At 36.4% G+C, this 17,460-nt stretch overlaps 1 protein-coding gene across 1 annotated transcript; it reads right to left on the bottom strand.

Annotated features, from left to right (window-relative positions):
* Window positions 1-3,074: 3,074 nt before the first annotated feature.
* On the bottom strand, window positions 3,075-6,520 carry LOC100855392 (cysteine-rich receptor-like protein kinase 10). The gene is made up of 7 exons (XM_003635418.4): window positions 5,435-6,520; window positions 5,108-5,236; window positions 4,679-4,806; window positions 4,350-4,560; window positions 3,906-4,143; window positions 3,653-3,803; window positions 3,075-3,579 (listed from the first exon to the last, which is right to left on the bottom strand). Exons 1-7 carry the CDS (start codon window positions 6,483-6,485, stop codon window positions 3,232-3,234), a joined length of 2,256 nt encoding a protein of 751 aa, XP_003635466.3. The 5' UTR covers window positions 6,486-6,520; the 3' UTR covers window positions 3,075-3,231.
* Between the last annotated feature and the right edge of the window lie 10,940 nt (window positions 6,521-17,460).

Below are 17,460 nucleotides of genomic sequence, written 5' to 3'. Positions count from 1 at the left end.
AGTAATGGTACAATATTGAAGGACACCAACAATACTTTGATAAGTAGTTGGATCAAGTATTAATACTTCACCTTCACACCAGGACAAAGAAGTGTTTGAGGCCATAAGAGTGAGGATTGGCTTGCAATCAAACATTTCAACTAGATGAAGCAGATCTGTAATATAAGTTTGCTAAGAAAGATGAATAGATGAGGAGGATTTGTTGACTTGAATTCCCAAAAAATAAGATAGATCTCCTAAATCTTTAAGAGCAAAATGTTTATTTAGCCTATGAATGAGACTTAATTAGAATGAAAGGTTCATTGCTTTTAGTGACAATAATGTCATCATCATATGCTAGAACAAAAGTCATAACAGTGATGGTAGTAAGAACAAACATGAATGCTCTAACATTGAACTATAAAAGCCTTAGTGTAGAAGACAATTGCTTAGTTTGGTAAACTAGGCATGATGACTCTATTTTATGCTATAGAGAGCTTACTTCAATTTGTAGACATAATGGGAGTATGTCAAATCAATGAAGACAATAGATTGCTCCATATAAACTTTTGCATTCAAATAACCATTCAATAAGGCATAATGAACATTGAGTTGCTTAATAGGTCAGTTAAGTGATAAGGCAAGACTAAACACAATTCAGATAGTAGTTTGTTTAACCATAGGACTAAACATTTCATTTGTTTGATGAAAACCTTTTGCCATAAGTTGAATCTTGTATTTTTTAATGGATCCATCTAGTTTGAATTTCAACTTATAAATCCACTTGCAACCAATGATCTTATGATTAGTAGGAGGTGGAACCAAAATCTGAGTATTGCTTTTCAATAAAGCAGAGTATTTAGCTTGCATTGCAACCTAACAATAGGGGTGGATAATTCCTTGGTGAAAGGTAGATGGCTTACGAAGCAAAGATGCAACATAATTAATACATGCTATTAAGAATATTCCACGTTTTTTATTACGTGACTTAGACCTGAACACCATAGAGTACAAGTAGGAAAAGAATAAAAGGGAAGGGGAAGATTGAGAAGATATGAGAGAGGAAGGAAAAAGCAAAAGAGAAGTAGGAGCATTAATTGGAAAAGAAGCAAAAGAGTTTGTTGGTTGTAGAGGAGAAAGGGCATTGAGGGTGAGAATAGGAATGACAGAGGAAAAAAAAAGGTGAAAAAAAAAAAAGATGAGTTAAGCTTGGAGGTAGAATAGGATGGTGAGGAAGTAAATGTGGACAAAGGAAAATGAGACTCATTAAAGATAACAAGGTTAGAGACGTAAATCCTGCTAGTATATTTTTTTTAGACATAACTCTTTATGATAGGAATTGAAACCAAGTAGAACACATTCAGTGGATCAGAATTGAAGTTTGTTGATTGATAAGGTCGAAGGTAAAGGATAACATACACAACCAAAGACCCATAGAGATTTTTAGGATGCAAGACACATTGTGATACAACATTTCAAAAGGGAATTTGTTAGATAAGATTAGTGTTGATAATATGTTTGTAAGGTATGCAACAGATTGAAAAACATATGGTCAATAGGTTAAAGGAACATGAGAATGTGCTAGTAAGGAGAGGCCAACCTCAATTATGTATCTATTCTTTCTCTCAACTTAACAATTTTGCTGAGGGATATGCGGGTGAAGGTGCCTATGATGAATACCCAATTTATCAAAAAGTGGTTTGGGTAGTCTGAATTCACCTCCCCAATTACTTTAAAGAGAGTTAATTTTTGGTTCAAGTTGAGTCTCAATAAGATTTTTAAATTTAAGAAAGGTAGAAAAAGCTTCATTTTTAGTTGTGAGAAGATAAAACTATGTGAACCGAGAGTATTTATTAATGAATATTAATAGACAATATTTTATACGAGTAATTAAAGCAATATGGGAAGGACCCTAAAGATCAAAATGCACTAAATCAAATAGTTTTATTGCTCTAGAATTAGAGAGTACAAAAGGGGGTTTATGACTCTTGGCTAATAGACAAGAATAACAAAAATTAAAATTTTTTATACTTGGAAACTTCAAATTACAAGAATTTATGACTTGGCGAACTACTTGAGGCATAGGATAGCATAACCTATTGAGTATGCATCCTTGGACTGATTGAGAAAAGCAAAAGCTTGAGAAAAAAATTGAGGAGTTGAAGATTTTGGAATTGTTAAAGGCTTAGAGATGGTGACTACATAATCAAGTTTGTTAAGGCCATTCTCAAGGTGCTCCTGAAGAAGTTTCTTCAAGATTTGATCATTCAGGGGTAAGACATGAAGAAACTTGATTATGAAAGTGGCGTGATTATCAAAACACATTTTGTTAAGTGTAAACATGAAGAAACAAAATGTGTTTTGATAATCAAGACTTGATCTCAAGACCGTTCTTGAAGGCCTTAAGTGTAAACATCAACCGTTCTCTATATGAAAGTGGCGCTCTAATGGCAAAGAAATATCAAACGTTTCTCTAATTTTAGCTAAGTAATAAGAGACCAATATACCTTCTTTTATTATTTATTTGGAGTCGAGATTTTAGGCTTATCATTATAGCTATTGACGGAGATTGGTAAACTCTATTTAAATCATTTGAGAACTTATCAGTATTTGAGTAGCGTACATGCAATCCAGCCCATTATGCCTTTAGTGAAATAGTTTGATGGTAAGGGGCTGAGTAAGAAAGGGTAGGTTTTTGTTTTGAAATATTGGAAGAGGGTTTAGTTGATTTTTTTTAAAATTCTCATTTTGGTTTGGGGTTTTTGAATTCGAGGTTTAAGAAACATCAAGGTTAGTGAATAGAGCTTGATTTTTGGCAAATGTTTGGGAATGATGGTAGCTCTAAAGCTTTCAAAGCTCCGATACCAAATCAACTTAATTAAACAAAAAGAAGAATTTAGAGAGAAAATGGTTTTGGAAGAATTGCTATAAAACCAATATAAAGGAATTTGATTTAACCAATTATAGACATGTTACAACACTATAAGCTAAGTTAATTGTAGAAATAACAAGTCATTGATATTCAAACATTTTAACAGTAAAATCCTCTGAATTCATGAATTATACATGATAAACATATACAAGATTCAAAATAAAAGAACTGAAAACAAATATTAATTCATTATGATGACTCCATGTGGCATCTTTTATTTTTAGCACCAAATAGGGAAACAGTATTTGCAGTTGAAACAATGCTACAAAAATTGTACGTAATACACATGCTTTTGACTGTTGTCAACATCTATGGGCACCTTATCGAGGATATGGATCAGTGATTGAAGCCTCATTCACTGAAAAATGGGATGATCTACTCGGCAAATAATTCGACTGGGCCACCCTTGAATTATCCTCCAATTCTAAAGACATGTCCCGATTCATGCTAGTATTCATAAAAAATGCAGGGTGTGAAGGTAATGGGAGACTTAGAGAGTAACTGTTAAGCATGAGAGCAATAGAAGCCATGGTCGGTCTGTCAGCTTCGTTTTCTTGAACGCACAAGAGCCCAATGTGGATGCATCTCATTATTTCACTTATTGAACTGATCCTCATTGTCGGATCTATCAAGTTGGTGGCTGTCCCTTCCCTCCAATTTTTCCAGGCCTATAAGAATGCAACAACGTATTAACATAAAAAGCAAGATTAGTAATGTTTTCATGTCTCATGCATTACTTACATAGCTTAGGAGATGCTCAATGTTTTCACTGACACGAAAACAGTTATTCCTTTGACCACTCACAAGTTCCAAAACTAACACGCCAAAGCTATAAACATCTGTCTTAACAGAGAAGTGTCCATGCATGGCATATTCAGGAGCCATATATCCACTGCATATTATGTCAATATAGAATTTCAGTGACAGTAAAGTTTTTAATAAAACAAGAAAAACTAAAATTATTGGTTCAAGCTAACTTGTTTGTAATACTTACTAGGTTCCCACAATTCTACTAGTGTTGCCTTGAGTTTGATCTACTAAGAATAACCTTGCCATACCAAAATCAGAAATTTTAGGGTTCATTTCTGCATCTAAGAGAATGTTGCTAGCTTTAAGATCACGATGAATAATGCGAAGTCGAGAATCTTCATGAAGGTATAGAAGCCCTCGAGCAATGCCTCCTATGATTTTGTAACGCCTTTCCCAATCCAATTGTGCACGTCTAATTGGATCTATATCATTAATACAAGCACATGTAGGGTAAGAGTTAAAGCTAAAACAGGCAGTAAACCATCCAAAGAAATAAACCTAGAAAGGTTTAGGAGTATACATCCCATAGTGCCTATTGATTATCAATGACATTGAAGTTAATTCATCAAGGCATGCATCACAAATAAAGTTAATAAAACACATCTAAAATTAAGGCAAGAGTTGTTACCGAAGATGAAGTGATCGAGACTTGTATTAGGCACAAACTCATAGATAAGAAGTCTTTCGGCTCCATCCAAACAAAAACCTAGGAGCCTAACCAAATTCCTGTGCTGAAGCTTGGCTACTAATACCACCTCGTTCTTGAATTCCAATTCTCCTTGTCCTGAACCACTAGACAATCTCTTCACAGCAATATCTTGTCCATTAGAAAGCTTACCCTGAACATAAAAATAAGAATTGATGGAAAATAATTGAAGCCGCCTTTAAAAAAGTAAGAAAATTTAGATTAAGAAGCTCGATGAAATGGTGAAATTTTATAAGAAAATATTGTATTACCTTATAAACAGGGCCAAATCCACCTTGTCCTAGCTTATTAGAATCGGAGAAGTTATTTGTAGCAACTCTAATTGTGTCAAAGTCGAAGTGCAAGGATTCAACATTTATAATGTCATCCTCATCATTAGCTTCACAAAAGGAGAAGGTTAGATTAGTCAGGCATTATAATGAGTGCTTGGCTACACATGCAGATCTACCCATGAATCTCAGCCAGTCGAATTCTATTAAAATTTTGTAAGCGTAATAGATTATGAAGTCATGAATGTCTATAGTAGTCTTCCCACCAACTTCGTGTAAAGCAAGAGAAGCACATGCATGCATATTTAAATTACTAAAAGGACAATCAGCTGCCCTTGTCACTTTCCAAGAAGATCATGTTTTCAATAGGAAGAAGCAAAGTCAAGAAAGGACGGAGTGTATTTAACTTACTCTCAAGCTTCTCCATTGAGCTCCTTTTTCTGGAAAAGAAACAGATGAAGCCAACAAGGATTATGATTAAAATAATTACGGATGGGACGATTATGAGGATGATGGTTCGGGATGAGTTACTCCTTGTTTCTGCAAAACCCAATTATTAAAGATCACTCAGACCCATGAATTCTGGAAACCCAGTAATCTAGATGATCACTCGACTGCAAATCATAATCAAGGGAGAATGAGCACCGCATATATATCTATCTTTTACAATCAAGGTTCTACTCGATCTTGGAATCGGTTAAATTTCAAGCATGGAGATATGTAGGGATACGTACGTACCTTGTGTAGAGGTGGTATTAGCTAAGGGCTGTGGAGAGAGATCAGCTGAGGGAGGAGAAGGTTGGGGTGTTGCTGTTGGTGGCGGCGCGTTAGCTGCTGTAAAATAATAGAAACGGTATGTTCCGTATCTCAAATTACAGCTGGGTTTAACAACTCTCCCTGCTTTGCGCCTATTACAACATGTTGGAATTTCATTGATAGCGCCCTCTAAGCAATTACTGCAAGACAACTCGGACAAATCAGGAGTGCACTGCATAAGCCCATATATGCTTTGGAAACTCGTAACATTTGCTTCTTCAGTTGCGAACTTGCGACGCCAATCACCAGACGCAGCTTTGCTTCGGAGGCTGGCCATCAGGTTTCCCAGAACCTGATTGAAATCTTCCACATTGGAGACGTTTTGAAGGTTCCACATTGTAAAGGAGGGCGAAGTTTGGGCTTTTCCAAATATGGAGTCATTGGAGTATCGCAGCATACAACCATCGTACCATCCTATTGCCTCCTTCTGGTTGGGACAGAGCCGAGTGAGTTGAATCCTAGAGTCATTGATACAACTCCGGCATGCGGTTGGCATTACGTCTCCTCTGCAAAGCGCGATTGCATTGACTTTGTCCGAGTTTTGGCCTGCGGAGAAATTGTAAAAGCCATAATCTATTTCGTTGTTTGAAGAGAGGGAGGTGAGGAGAGTGTTGAGGTTTGCCTTGTAGGTGCTGTTATTGGTATAATTACCAACACCGTTTGAACACCGGTAGTAGAGAAACTTTGGCTGAGCATTGGTGACAGCAAGAAGGTGAAGTATGAGAATGGGATAAAGGAAGAAAAGTAATCTTGGAGACTCCATTCGTTTCTCAGCTTGGCTCTCTGTAAGGCTTTTTGAAGGAAAAAGGAAGGAGAGAGGAAGAAGATACATGACCTCAAGGATTGACCACCAGGCTCTACAGTTGACCACCAAGTGGGCTGCTTTTTGAATATCACGGGATGAGAGTTTCCCGTTGACGGTTGTTGCTTTTGGTCTTTTCCTTCTGAAGAAGATACTTGCACTAATCATCATTCTTTCATCTATTAGCAATGATACTGGCCATGGAAAAATAACTTGGAAATTTGGCCCAGTTAAGAGACAACAAATTCAGTATTTCATTGACATTTCAAATAGCTATCTGGAATTCATTCAAGTTGATCGAATAACAAATCAATTCAAAACTATCTTAACAAAACTTTCCCTTAATAGAAATTTCTACATTCCCATGTAGCTATATATGTTTATCCTGATTTTGCTGAACCAAAATTCCGAAATTCCCATTCCCATACTCCAAAAACCAGGTGGGTTCCTTTCAGTTCCATATGAATGGAAATATTGGGGTGGAAATTTCATCAAACCAAACATATTTCAGCCACTTTACGCAGATTTTTTCCCCAAGGAAATAATAATTAATAGGCCCTCAATTTTTGCACCTAACTGGGTTCATGGTTTTTGAATACTTCGCAGTCAAATTTGTCCTCCTCTTTCTAAAGCTAGCCGTGGCCTCTCATATTAAATTAATTGGTTTTTCTCATATTTAATAGAAGAAAGATTCGATTGGGATTGGAATGGTTGTCAAAGTCCACGCGGTTTGAACACGCTGACACCTTGATTAGTTCCTTTGGCCATTGGATGAAGATGGTTCAATCCGGACTTTGGCGGAGTATCCGAAACCAATCTCCCTTTGCAAGCAACTCTAGCCACTCCCCAAGAACAGGTACTTCACTCATCCTATGTCATATGTGATGGGATAAATACAAATAATGCACAACCATGTTTTATCCCCTCTTATAAGAACCTAATAGGAATCAATCAAATAGAATAGCAAGAAGACACCCAATCAACAAGTATATGAACACCAATAATTTTAGCGTGGAAAACCTTCTCCAATATGAGGAGTAAAAACCACGGGACCCTTAGGCCACTTAAAAACTCCACTAATATAATTAATGGGTTACACAATTCTCTTTAGATAAAACTAAAGGCATACATAAACCATATCTCAAGACAAATTGATCTTGACAATTTCAACAACTTTGCATAAAAACAATGGAAAGATCTCACCAAACACACCACTGTTCTTGGACTAAAATATAACTTTTCAGAACTTCAAATCCAATCTCCACCGTTCAGAATGAAGACCAATGAGTTCTGAATGTGCTCTCCAAAAATCGGCTCAATCGAACCACAGATTAAGCTCAATCGAAGTTCATGATCAAAATTGTCCGGATAGAAAACGCATCAAAACGGAGGCTCTATTCTTGGACTGAAAGACGACCGTCCGGATCTCCAAATCCAATCTCCACCATTCAGAATGAAGATCAATGATCATGAACCTCTCCTCTAAATTTCAGGTTGATCGGCCTATAGACGAAGTGGGATCGGACCTTTGATGAAATCTGGGCAGTGAAGAAAAAAAACTGAATTTTTCTCTCTAATTTCAAAAATGGTGGTTCTCCCATTTCTCTCTCTTTTCTCCTACCTCTGGTGGCTGCGAAAAATTGGAAGAAGAAAAAGAAGGATTCTTTTTCTAGCCCTATAAAGGCCTAAGAGGCCTTAAATTTTGGGCTCTTAATTTGGGCCTTCCACATGAGGAAAAACCCAACAATATGGTAGTGATTGAAATGTCGAAAAAGTTCGACAATATTTATGAGGAAGACACAATATTTTTACTGATTCGAAAATATCATTGAAATTTCAGTAATTTTACCAATTTTTTTGGGAAATTTCCCAATATTTCCTACCAGTCCAGGCCGTGCACAGGATACAAAATCTATCCAATTTTTTTTTAAAAAAACATAAGATGCTATTTGGTAATTTGATCATGATTTGCAGGCAAAGGTTGTGTTTTTCAGCCTGGCTAAAAAATCGTGGATTTAGGGTTTGTGAAATTTAAATTGAATGGCACAAAAGAAAAGAGACCCCTAAAACAGATCCAAAAAACATAAGGAGCAAAAAAAAAAAAAAAAAAAAAAAACAATTTTTTTGGTTTTCCTTGGGGGTTTTGCATGGATTTTCTCGAAAATCAAACGAGCATGAATTTTCCCAGAAATCGAATGGGGGATGGATTTTGTTGGGAATCAAACAGGGGTTGAAAAAAAAAATGATAACATGATTAGATTAGTATTTGCGAGGATTGAGAGTGGCATAGTAAAATAGGGCCTTAGGGATTCTCTCGTCTGGAGGCCAACTTTAGAAAATGGCTTCTTGATGCTCGAGGCCCCGAGTGAGAGAAGTGGTAAAAATAGGGCATTTTTAGGGATTCCTCTCTATATATAAATAATTATTAATTGTCCATGTGTATTTTGATTAAATCTTTACCATGGATTGAAATTTCGAATTTTATTACTGAATGGCTTGGGTTACATTTAGAATGGTCTAGACACGAGGCACTTTCAGGTTTATAATTCCTGGACTTGGAGACGTTGGAGACCATAGTTTTGGTACATGAAGCCACACAGACTGGCATTGAGGCAGTGAAGGGAATTAAGCCGAATTCCCAACCTGTGAGAAACAAAAAAATAGAGAAAAACACACTCCAAAGAAAAACAATCACACGCATAAGATAGTATTTACGTGGTTTGGAAATTTGCCTACGTCCATGAAGTTGCAGGGATATCACTATTATCAGGGAAGAATACAGAGTACTTCTGTCGGCTACAATATTTTCTCTCTATCTAAAACGCAGCCACCACACCACACTAAAAAACCTTAATTACAAAAGGCGGTTCCACAATGGGCTAAACGGGCCCAAAAAGGCCCAAGCCGGAGTGCTCATGGACAAGCCTCAGTAAATCTCCCATTAAAAACCACGCAATATTATTTGGGTCGGGTCGCTAAAATGGATCAAACAAAACTAGGCTCCACAAAGCTCGACAAATCTCTCACTTGGAGACTAGTTCAATCACCAACATCAAACTGCTATCCTCCAAGAGACAATCCCTCATCCCTGTAACTCATCCTCCTGTCCTCAAGCTAGAAGACCAATTGAAGTTGTGCACAACTTCAACTTCTCAATAGTGACACCCTTAGTCAACATGTCTGCCAAGTTTTTAGATCCACAAATCTTCTCAAGTATTACCAGTTTATCTTCAACAAGGTAACAGATAAAATGGTATTTTGTTTGTATATGCTTCGACTTTAAATGAAAAGCCAAATTTTTGGCGAGAAAAATTGCACTCTGACTGTCACTGTGTAGAATGCCCATCTCCTGTTTTTTACCCAATTCATCTAAGAAACCATGTAGACAAATCATCTCCTTTCTAGCTTCAGTTGCTGCAACATACTCAACTTCTGTAGTAGACAAAGTAACAATCTTCTGTAGATTTGAAGCCCATGATATAGCTGTACCACCTAGAGTAAAAACAAACCTAGTAGTACTCTTTCTACTATCAATATCACCAGCAAAATCAGCATTTACATAGCCTTGCTGTTTCAAACTTGCACTTGTGAAGCAAAGACATGTATCTAATGAACCCTTCAGATATCTTAAAATCTACTCACAACTTCCACTGCATGTGCAATGTTTGGCCTTGTACACACCATAACATACATCAAGCTGCCAATAGCCGAGGCATAAGGCACCTTACTCATATGGTCCCTTTCTTCTTCTGTCTTTGGTGACTGTTCTTTGCTTAGTTTGAAATGAATACCCAAGAGTGTGCTCACTGGTTTAGTTTCATTCATGTTGAATCTACTGAGAACTTTCTTCACATACTCTGCCTGTGAAAGCTTCAATGTGCCATTAGCCTTGTCTCTAATGATTCTCATACTAAGGATTTGCTTTGCAACTCCCAAATCCTTCATTACAAACTGTTTAGACAATTGCTTCTTCAGATTATTAATCTTCTCAATGCCAGACCCTGCAATTAAGCATATCATCCACATACAACAGTAATATGATGTAAGAATTGTCAAAGGATTTAACATAGCAATAGTAATCAACTTCACATCTTTTGAACCCAATTCTATGCATAAAATTGTCAAACTTCTTGTACTACTATCTAGGAGCTTGTTTAAGGCCATACAAGCTATTTCTCAGTTTGTAGACTAGATTCTCTTGTCCCTGAACAATGAACCTTTCTGGCTGAATCATGTAAAGGTCTTCCTCCAAGTCACCATGAAGGAATGTTGTCTTCACATCTAACTGCTAAGATGTAAGTTTTCTGCAGCCACCATTCCCAATACAAGTCTGATTGTTGACATCTTCACAACTGGAGAAAATATCTTTGTGTAGTCAATGCCCTTCTTCTGTTGGAACCCTTTAACAACTAATTTGGCCTTGTAACGTTTGCTACCATCATGCTTATTCTTTATTCTGCATACCCACTTATTGTGCAAAGCCTTCTTTCCTACTGGCAATTCAGTTAGTTCCCATGTCTGATTCCCCAACAAGGAATCCATCTCATCCTTCATGGCTAACTCCCACTTGCTTGAATTCTCATCTTGCAAGGCTTCATCATAACACTCTGGATCACCACCATCAGTCAACAGGAGATAATTTAAAATAGGTTAATAACGCTATGGAGGTCTAATGTTCCTGGAAGATCTACGAACTTCATCTACAGGTGTACTCAGATCTACCTGTGAATTTACATTCTCTTTATCTTCTTCACCATTTTTTTGGACAGTACTTTCAATCAATTCATCTAAGTTGACAAACTCAGATTTCTTTTGATCTATCTCTATAACATCTGACACTACAGTTGACTTGTCCTTGTACATAACTTGTTCATTAAATATCACATTTATGCTTCTGATGATTTTCCTGTTTTGTTCATCCCAAAACCTATAGCCAAATTTCTCATCACCATAGCCAATGAAAAAACATATTTTAGACTTTGCATCAAGTTTACTACGAGCATCAGAATCAATATGAACATAAGAAACATAACAAAAAACTTTTAAATGTGAAAACTTTACCTCTTTACCGTTCCAAACCTCATTAGGAAGTCTAAACTCCATGGGAACTAATGGTCCTCGGTTTATCAGGTAAGTTGCAGTGCTAACAACATCAACCCAAAAAGTTTTTGGTAGTCCAACATGCAACCTCATACTTCTAGCACACTCATTGAGAGTTATGTTCATGTGCTCAGTCACACCATTCTGTTGTGGTGTCCTAAGAATGGTATTCTCCATCCTAATTCCCTGTGCAGCACAATACTCACTGAACCCTCCATCTATGTACTCTCCTCCATTATCTGACCTCAAATATTTTACTTTCAAACCTATTTCTGTCTCAACCATGGCCTTCCACTTCTTAAAAATTTCAAATACATCAGATTTATTTTTCAGAAAATAAACCCATACCTTTTTGCTTGAGTCATCAATAAAAGTGATGTAGTACCTTGAACCTCTAAGGGATGCAACCGGAGAAGGCCCCCACAAATCAGTGTGTACTAGTTCCAATTTTTTAGCCTTCGGTGTCCTACCAGTTTTCAAGAAGCTCACCCTTTTTTGTTTTCCTAAGATGCAACTTTCACACATGTCAAAGTCAATGGACTTCAATTCTGGTAGTTTTCCTTTTGACAATAACATCTTCATCTCTTTCTCACTCATGTGACCAAGTCTGTGGTGCCATAGGCTTGTATCAGTACTTGCATCAGCAACTGCAATTGTGTCTCTTGGACATGAGGTCATATACAGAGTACTGGTCTTCTTTCCATGAGCTAATACCCTAGCTCCCTTTGTAACCTTCCAAGTACCACCAACAAATAGTATTGCATGTCCTTGATCATCAAGTTGTCCAACAAAAATCAGATTCCTCATCAGGTCAGGAATACGTCGAACCTTCTCCAATAACCAAATAGACCCATTGGGCAATGATATCCGGACATCTCCCAAACCCACAACATCCAAGGCTGAACCATAAGCCAAATACACCTTACCAAAATCACATGCATCATAATTCTGTATGATTTCTCGGTGTGGAGTGGTATGATACGAAGCTCTTGAATCCAAAACCTAATCATCAAGTGGACTGTCTACTGCAAGAAGTAATGCATCATGTACCTTTTCTGTTACAGTATTAGCAGAATCATCTTCATTATTCTTCTTAGGACTTTTGCATTGCCTTCTAAAGTGACCTGTTTTCCCACAGTTCCAGCATTGTACTTGTTGGCCTGATCTAGATTTGCTTATGTTCCGATTAGAATTTCTGGATTTTGATCTACCTCGATTTGAATTTCTATCATTACCTTTGCCTCTTGTCTCAAGGTTTAGGGTAGAACCAGATCCTGAGGTTTCGCCTGCATCTCTTCGACGAATCTCCTCAGCTAGAATTAAATCTCGTATATCATTGTACTTGAGCTTTTCCTTTCCCATATAATTGCTTACTGCCATCCTCATTGCCTCCCAAATATTTGGCAAAGAAGACAAGACGATCAGAGCACGAATCTCATCATCAAAGTCAAATTCTACAAACAACAATTGATTTGTGACTGTATTAAATTCATTCAGATGTTGTGCTAGTGATGCATTCTCTACCATCTTCAAATTGAACAATTTCTTCATCGGATGCACTTTATTGTTTGCGACGGATTTTCATACATACTGGACAAAGCCTTCATCAGATTTGCTATGGTCTTCTCCTTTACAACATTGTGTGCAACAGACCTAGACAGAGTTAACCTAATAACTCCTAGAACCTGTCTGTCAAGAAGCGCTCATTTCTCAGCTTTCATACTCTTAGGTTTTATCCCCAAAAGAGGCAGATGCAATTTCCTCCCATAGAGATAATCTTCAATCTGCATCCTCTAATATGCAAAGTCTGTGCCATCAAACTTTTCTATTTCAGATGCCTTTCTTGCTTCCTCTGTCATTGCTCCCACTCAAACCTAACCCTAGGCTCTGATACCAGTTGAAAGGAATTAAGCCGAATTCCCAACCTGTGAGAAACAAAAAAATAGAGAAAAACACACGCCAAAGAAAAACAATCACACGCACAAGATAGTATTTGTGTGGTTCGACAACGTGCCTACGTCCACGGAGTTGCAGGGATATCACTATTATCAGGAAAGAATGCAGAGTACTTTTGTTGGCTACAATATTTCCTCTCTATCTAAAACGCAGCCACCACACCACACAAAAAACCCTAATTACAAAATGTGGTTCCACAAGGCTAAACAGGCCCAAGCCAGAGTGCTCATAGACAAGCCTCAGTAAATCTCCCATTAAAAACCACGCAATATTATTTAGGTCGGGTCTCCAAATCGGATCAAGCAGAACTAGGCTCCACAAAGCTTGGTAGGCAACTATTTATCTTTTGCAATTTTGACTGCATTGAGTGAATTCTCAGTTTTGAAGGCCTATCGATTCTTTTATTGGAGTTCGATCAGATGGCACTTTGCTTTAAGGATTTTTTTTCCTTTTTAATTTTCTTCCATTGGGTGAGGAAATTATGGGTCACCTAATCTCTATGGAACAAAATTTATATATTGTCTGGATTTTTTTTTTTTTTTTGAAAGAACTGTGGTGTATCGAGGAAAATTGCATTTTTGGCCTATATTTGGCCACCAAAGCCTGCAAGATGCAATGGGCTTGAGGGTGAGGGGATCAGACCAATTATTAGATATGTCATTGAATTTTTGAAAGGAAGTTAAGCCATTAACAAGCTGCAGGATCCTATATTTTCTGATATTTATTTGCCAATGCATTATTTATTTTAGTGACAATTTTTCGTAATTAGTCCTAAGTAAAATATGTTGTTATTTCTTGAGAATGACCTTGCTAGAATTCTCATTATTGGTTTGCTAAATTCTTATTATTTGGTTCAAAGGATAAATGATCGATCTTATCCTACTTTATAAGATTGTAAAGTGTTTGCTTATCATTGCTTCTTGTAATCAAATTCCTATGAAATCTGCACACAAAATGTTAAAATAAATTTGGAAGTGGAAATGGTCAAATCAAATAAATGAAGTAGAACAATTCTTAATTTCTTCATGAACACGATGTCAAATAGACAATTGACTAAAGCTCTTGGTATCCAACAGATAAAATTCTTATATAATTTCGTGGTGTTGGAATGTTTCAAATAAACAATGTGAAGTGGCATGTGTGGCAGAGATGAGATAAAAGGTAGAAGTCACAACCTACAAGCTACCCGTACACAACTTTTTTTAATGGATACATTTGATTTCAACAACCACCACCATCACCACTCATGATTCCTCCATCACCACCATCCCCCACTCACTATTCTGAAATCATATAATTTGGTGGATGTAACATGAGCCATGAATTACATAAGCTTGTTCTGGACCATTTTGAAATGTGCCAAGTGTTTTCTGTAATATGATTTAATTTTTCAATTACTCTCATAAGTAATATTTTGCACATCATAATAAAAATTACTTAAAAAATGTTAAACTTACATTTTGAGATAATTCATTTGTCTCGTGTCTTGATCCACCTTCCATGTTGTGATTTAGTAATGAAGGCATGCCCCCCTTTATTAACATAAAGAATTCAATTTTTTTCTTTCAACCAATTTAACCAAATAAAAATAACTATAAAGTGAATAATTAATGAATTTAGTGAATGTGTGTTTGAACATACCATTTCTTTAATTGATTCTTCAATGTTGATAAACGCATTGTGAGTGTTGACGAACTCTGGGCATTTTCGAACAGTGTCTCCTACTTTCTTATATTTCCCACAATGCCTTGGTTTCTTAAATTTGTCTTTTAAGTTACCCGGATTACCTTTCATCTTCACAATGATAGGATCTCAAACATGGTGTTTTGTAGCTTTCAAATCTTCCCGTTCACTTTCTTCCGCTGAATTTTTACAAAGTTCTTCCATTTGATAAGTGAGTCTTTGTATTTCACATCTAGCCTCTTTAAAAGCTTTTTCCGATTGAGATGCAAAGTAAGACATCTGTGAGCACATAGAGCTAAGTGCACCATATCGTATGATGTTAGTCGCATTACCTTGACTTTCATTGTCATGATGAACTTGGACCGTTTCCTTTGCTAACTTAGACCACCTTTTCATAATACAACTCTCAGGTATTTCTTCAAGGTGTTCTATCTTCATTACAACAATCATGTGGGGACATGGAAAACCAACTGACTCAAACATCATACAAGTACATTTCATAGACCGATCACTATTACCATATCATACTTTCCAAATCTTGTTAGGGCTTCTAAACTTGGTCAATGTATGGGCACGATAACCTCCATGATTTTCTGTACTGACAAGGAAAAACAATTCCGCATTCTTCATCTCATCCCTACATTTGAGAAAATATTGCCTTGTGAAAATAGTCCCTACATATTTCTCAAGTGCATAGAGTTTGGTTGTTAGAATAGCTGAAGAATGTTGTGTCTCAAACTCTGCCTTTGCGTCATTATGACAAATACGTGAGAGTGCTTTATCAAAATGCTTGACAAACTCAAACAGCTTCAAATGGGTTTTAAGGAAACGATTCAAGTATGCATTCATGCTCTCACACTTTTGTGTGCTTTTCATACCTGCAAAAAAATGCCCCCTTAAATAAGTCTCTACCCATCTAGAATTCTTAGCATATATATCTATCACCCACTTATGTCCATGCAGATTAAACATTTCCAACATGTCATTCCATGCACATTCAAATTCTTCAACGGTGTCTTCCATGAACATGCACTTAGAAAAATGATTAGTAAAATATTTGACATGGACATTAGTGAATGCATTGCATTGAATATGCCAAGCACATAATTGATGATAAGAGTCTAGAAATATCCTCTTAATGGTTTTATGCATTGCTTTATCCCCATCAGTAATAACAGAAAGAGGCTTCTTGTTATTCATTGCATCCAAAAAAGTCTCCAAGACCCAAGTATAAGTGCTAACACTCTCATCTACCAATAATGCACATCCAAACGCTATAGTTTGATGGTGATGGTTAATGCCAACTAGTATGACCAACGGTTTTTTATAAGCATTAGTCCGATAAGTTGTATCAAATGCTAACACATCTCCAAACACAACTGTAATCCAACTTACTTGTAGAATCTGCCCAAAATAGGTTTGTTAGACGGTTGTCTTCATCAACATTGTACTTGTAATAAAATGATGGATCAATTTCAGACTTTCCACACAAATAAGTCAAAGCACCCTCTACAACACTATCTCTTAGATGAACTCTACGATCAACTTCAACATGGTTATATAGATTTTTTTTTGTGAAGCCAACATTGTTATATCCACCTGATTGTTGCATCATGTAATCCATAATTTGGCTAGTTCCCATGCCAACACCTTGCATTGCATTCAATTGAGCCTTATTTGCATTTTTAATGACCCTATGGGATTGAAGGAATTGGGTATTTTTTTTGTTCCACCAAATGATGATTATGATCAACCATAAACTCTTTCACAATCCACTTGTTCATTCGTTTGTTAAACCCAATCCGAAATGTTGCCTCACAACCAACTTGAGTTACTGCCTTAGGTTCTCGTTTTCGATTTTCATTCTCTAAACACACTTTATGTCGATATCCTTCTTTCGAGCAAACCCACTTATGAGATACTATATTTTGATTCTTATCTCATTTCACATAATCTTTTCTAACACTGAATCCGGTAACTTTAGCAAATAAATTATAAAATTCTTTTGTCTCCTTTATTGAGCTAAACTCTATCTTCCATACATTTTCAATAGTTAAATCATTAAAAATCTTTTCCAAAACTAGTATGGCATCTTCATCAGACTCAGTTTTCACATTGCTATCATATTGGTAATCAAAGTCTTCATCGTTCAAATCAATGATAAATTCCTTTCCATTGCCTTTGTCCATCGTATCTATGAAGAAACTGAAATATAAAAGATAGAGTAGTTAGAAAATTACATTATCTAGTCATACTTGTCATCAAAGTTTGAGTAATATTACATTATGTCTTTTTTCACATTTTTTAAAAATTAATATATCAGTAATATTTTATAATCCATAAATATGTTCATAAATTTTCTCATAAAGTTCGTACCCTCTCTCACAAAGTTCGTACCCCATTTCAC

The sequence above is a fragment of the Vitis vinifera genome, chromosome 10, assembly GCF_030704535.1.
Source record: "Vitis vinifera cultivar Pinot Noir 40024 chromosome 10, ASM3070453v1".
Classification (NCBI taxonomy): Eukaryota; Viridiplantae; Streptophyta; class Magnoliopsida; order Vitales; family Vitaceae; genus Vitis; species Vitis vinifera.
Note: the sequence above shows the minus strand (reverse complement) of the source record. Positions and strands in the feature narration are given on the sequence as shown.